Here is a 3304-nt window from a genome sequence, read left to right on the forward strand (position 1 = left end):
AAATTTTATTTTAAAATATTTTTTTTTTTATTTAAAAAATCAATATTTTTATTAATTTAATTATTTATTTTAATTTTTTTTTTTTTTTTTTTTAATAAAAATAATAAATAAAATAAAACATAACATAACATAACAAAAAGTAAAATTTTCAATTAATATGGGATGTTTTAATTCTAAATAAAATGTATTAGTAAAAATAAAAACTAAAATGTTTTTTCTTTTCTTAATAAATAATATAAAAAAGGGTTTATCATAAGAACTAAGAGAAAAAGTGTTATAAATTTTTAAAAAAATCGATGTAGATGGTTCATAGTCAATAGATAAAGCCGAAACAGCAAAATATTGGTTTTTTATATAAAAATTAATAATAAAATTATTAAATAAAAAATTAACATCATTTTAAAAAATAAAAAAGGAAATCAAACTTTGCAAAAATAAATACAAACGAATTATTTAGAGCCGTAGATTTTGATAATTCAGGTAAGATTACATAAGATGAATGGATGTGTTTTTGGGAAATAGTTAAAAAAAGTGGGCATACCGAAAAAGAAATTTAAGAAGAATTATAAAATTTACAAGATGGAAAAGCCTGGGTGAAATTTGCTAAAGTAGAATTATTTGTTTAACGAGATTTAAAAAAATAAAAAAGCACAATTTAATAAATTATGGATGTTGAAAAAAAGAAAGTCTATAAACAAAGTTAATATTTTTTTTTTATTTTTTAACAATTTTTTTTTTAAAAAATAAAATAAAATAAAAGATACTAATGAAAAAACTTAAAATAAAGATTAATGAAATATGTGAGTATTTTTTTTCTTTTTTTATCTATATTTTTTGCTTAATATTATTTTATCTTATATGTTTGTATATTTATATAATTATTGTTTAATATTATTTTTTTTATTTACTTTTTTTTTAAAAAAAAAAAAACAAAAAAACAAAACAAAAACAAAAACAAATGTTTTAAATTATTTAATTAATATATTTATTATTCATTTTTTTACAGTTTTTTACATGTTAATTTTATTCATTTTATATATAAAAATGCCTAAATTAATTTTATATTATAGAATTTTCATAGAAATAATTCATTATTTTACATAAAACTATGTTTAAAAATAATTTAATTAAGTAATATTATTTAATTAAAAATAACAAAAAAAATTTAAATGAACAACAATTTTTATATCTCTGATAAAAATGAACATAAAAAAATGATATGGGAATCAATAAAAGATATAAAAAAATGTTTATCTGGCAATAATAAGACATATAGCTTTTCTATAAGTAACTCAGAATAATTAAGAACTATCGAAAACTAATCAAACTTATAATAAAATCAATTTAACATACATAATATTTCAGAATTAGCTGAAGTTAATGAATGCTCAATTATAAACCCTTAAAATAACATAAATGAATAAAATAAAGAAGTCATTTAAATAAAAGATTTTAAGGATAAATTATTAAATGTAAACATTTTTTTTTTTCTTATAAATAAAATAAAATAATAAGGAATAAAATATTATTGTACAATAAATATAATTTACACATGAAAAAGAAATATAAAAACTTCATTTAAATTATTTAAATAAAATCGAATAAATTGAATAATCTTAAAAATAAAAAGAAAAAGAATATTAAGAAAAATAATTATCTTTAATTATAAATTATTAACAATAATTAGAAAGACTAAATAATGAGTTATAATAAAAACAAACTAAAATTTTAGATTTTTAAGAATAAATTTAATTATCAAAATAATAATCAAATTAATTAATAATATTTAATGAGTAAAACAAAATAAAACTGAAATAACTAGATAAAAAAAATATAGCCTTAGAAGAAGAAAAAACCAAACTTTTAAATGAAATTTAAATTCTTTAATAATAACAATATATATAAAAATAAAATATAAATATTAATTAATAAACTCCTAAAAAAAACAATCTTTCTGTTTCTTAAATAAATACTCCATAAATGCCTTCTAAGCTTTTTATTTAAAATCATTAAGAATATTAAAATAATATGAGGTAATTTTAATATTTTATAAAATGAATTTACAAAAAATAAAAGAAGTATTTAAGTAATTTAAAATGAAAGAAATAAAGAATCTTCAAGTTTAAATAATCATTGTGATAGTATATAAAGAAAAAGTAATTAAAATATATAAAATGACAACAAAATAATACAAAAAAAATAAAAAATATTTAAAAGATAAATATAATAATAATAATCATTATTTCATAATTAAAAAAAATAATAAAATTTTATTTATAATGAAATATTAAATAAAAATAAAGAAAATATTAATAATTTAAATAGAATTTCTATTGAATTTAATAAAAAATGAGAAAATAAAATATTTTATAAATACATACTTTATTTTTATATTATTAAAAGAATTTTCAACATATTTATAATTATATATATATTTTTTTGTTAATATTCATTATAATATAAATATATATATATATATATATATATATATATATATATATATATCTTTATAACTAATATAATGTTTTTAATTAATTTGTTAATTTTTTTAATTAACAAAACACTAAAGATTATTTTTTTTTTTTAATTAATAAAAAAATATATTTATATATAGATAAATAATTAAAAAGATAATTATTCATGTAATTAATTTGTTAAAAATTAATTTTTTTCAGCTCGATTCGATATCGATTATTATATTACTTTATGCTTTTTAAATTTTTTTTTATTTTTTTTCAAATCCATAAACACTCGCTAAAGATTTAATAACTTTATTATTTTAATCATTATCAAATTACTCTTCTAATTTTTCTAAATCTTATTCTTATTTATAATATTTTTCTTCAAAAGTAATTACTATTTTATTAATTTTTTTATTATATTATATAGAACTAGTAATATCTTCATTTTAGATACCATACTCTTTTAATAATTATTCATTATAACCTAAATAAACATCAGCAACTTTTTAACATTGTGAAGGAGTTCTATCTTTCATATTTAATAATTAATAAATTAATAAATATTTTTAAATTTTTTTTTTTTAATAATTAATTATTTCGTAATTAAAAAATAAGTGGAAAATATCAAATGTAAAAATAAAATATAAAAATTATAAATTATAGGCTTAAATTTATTGGATTATTTTATAATAATAAGGATAAATTTAAATATCATCATTTAAAAAATAAAAAAAAATATAAATTTAATTATAATTATTATAATATAATTAATATTTGATTATATTAAATATAAATATATTTAAATATATATTAATTAAAAATTAATTATATATAATTAAATT

General features: G+C 12.9%; 1 protein-coding gene across 1 annotated transcript, besides 4 other annotated features; it reads left to right on the top strand. All coding sequences in view use genetic code 6, as the record gives it.

The window, feature by feature from the left end:
- Positions 1-208: 208 nt before the first annotated feature.
- IMG5_053020 (hypothetical protein) lies at positions 209-770 on the top strand (the record flags this gene model as incomplete). Its single annotated transcript, XM_004037378.1, has 2 exons — positions 209-345; positions 416-770. The coding sequence occupies 2 exons, from the start codon at positions 209-211 to the stop codon at positions 768-770; spliced, it is 492 nt and encodes a 163-aa protein (XP_004037426.1).
- Positions 771-917: 147 nt separating this feature from the next.
- Positions 918-955: a microsatellite.
- Positions 920-959: a microsatellite.
- A 1494-nt stretch (positions 960-2453) lies between these two features.
- Positions 2454-2505: a microsatellite.
- Positions 2506-3261: 756 nt separating this feature from the next.
- Positions 3262-3302: a microsatellite.
- Positions 3303-3304: the final 2 nt, after the last annotated feature.

This window comes from Ichthyophthirius multifiliis (genome assembly GCF_000220395.1).
Source record: "Ichthyophthirius multifiliis unplaced genomic scaffold scaff_1120509250170, whole genome shotgun sequence".
Classification (NCBI taxonomy): domain Eukaryota; phylum Ciliophora; class Oligohymenophorea; order Hymenostomatida; genus Ichthyophthirius; species Ichthyophthirius multifiliis.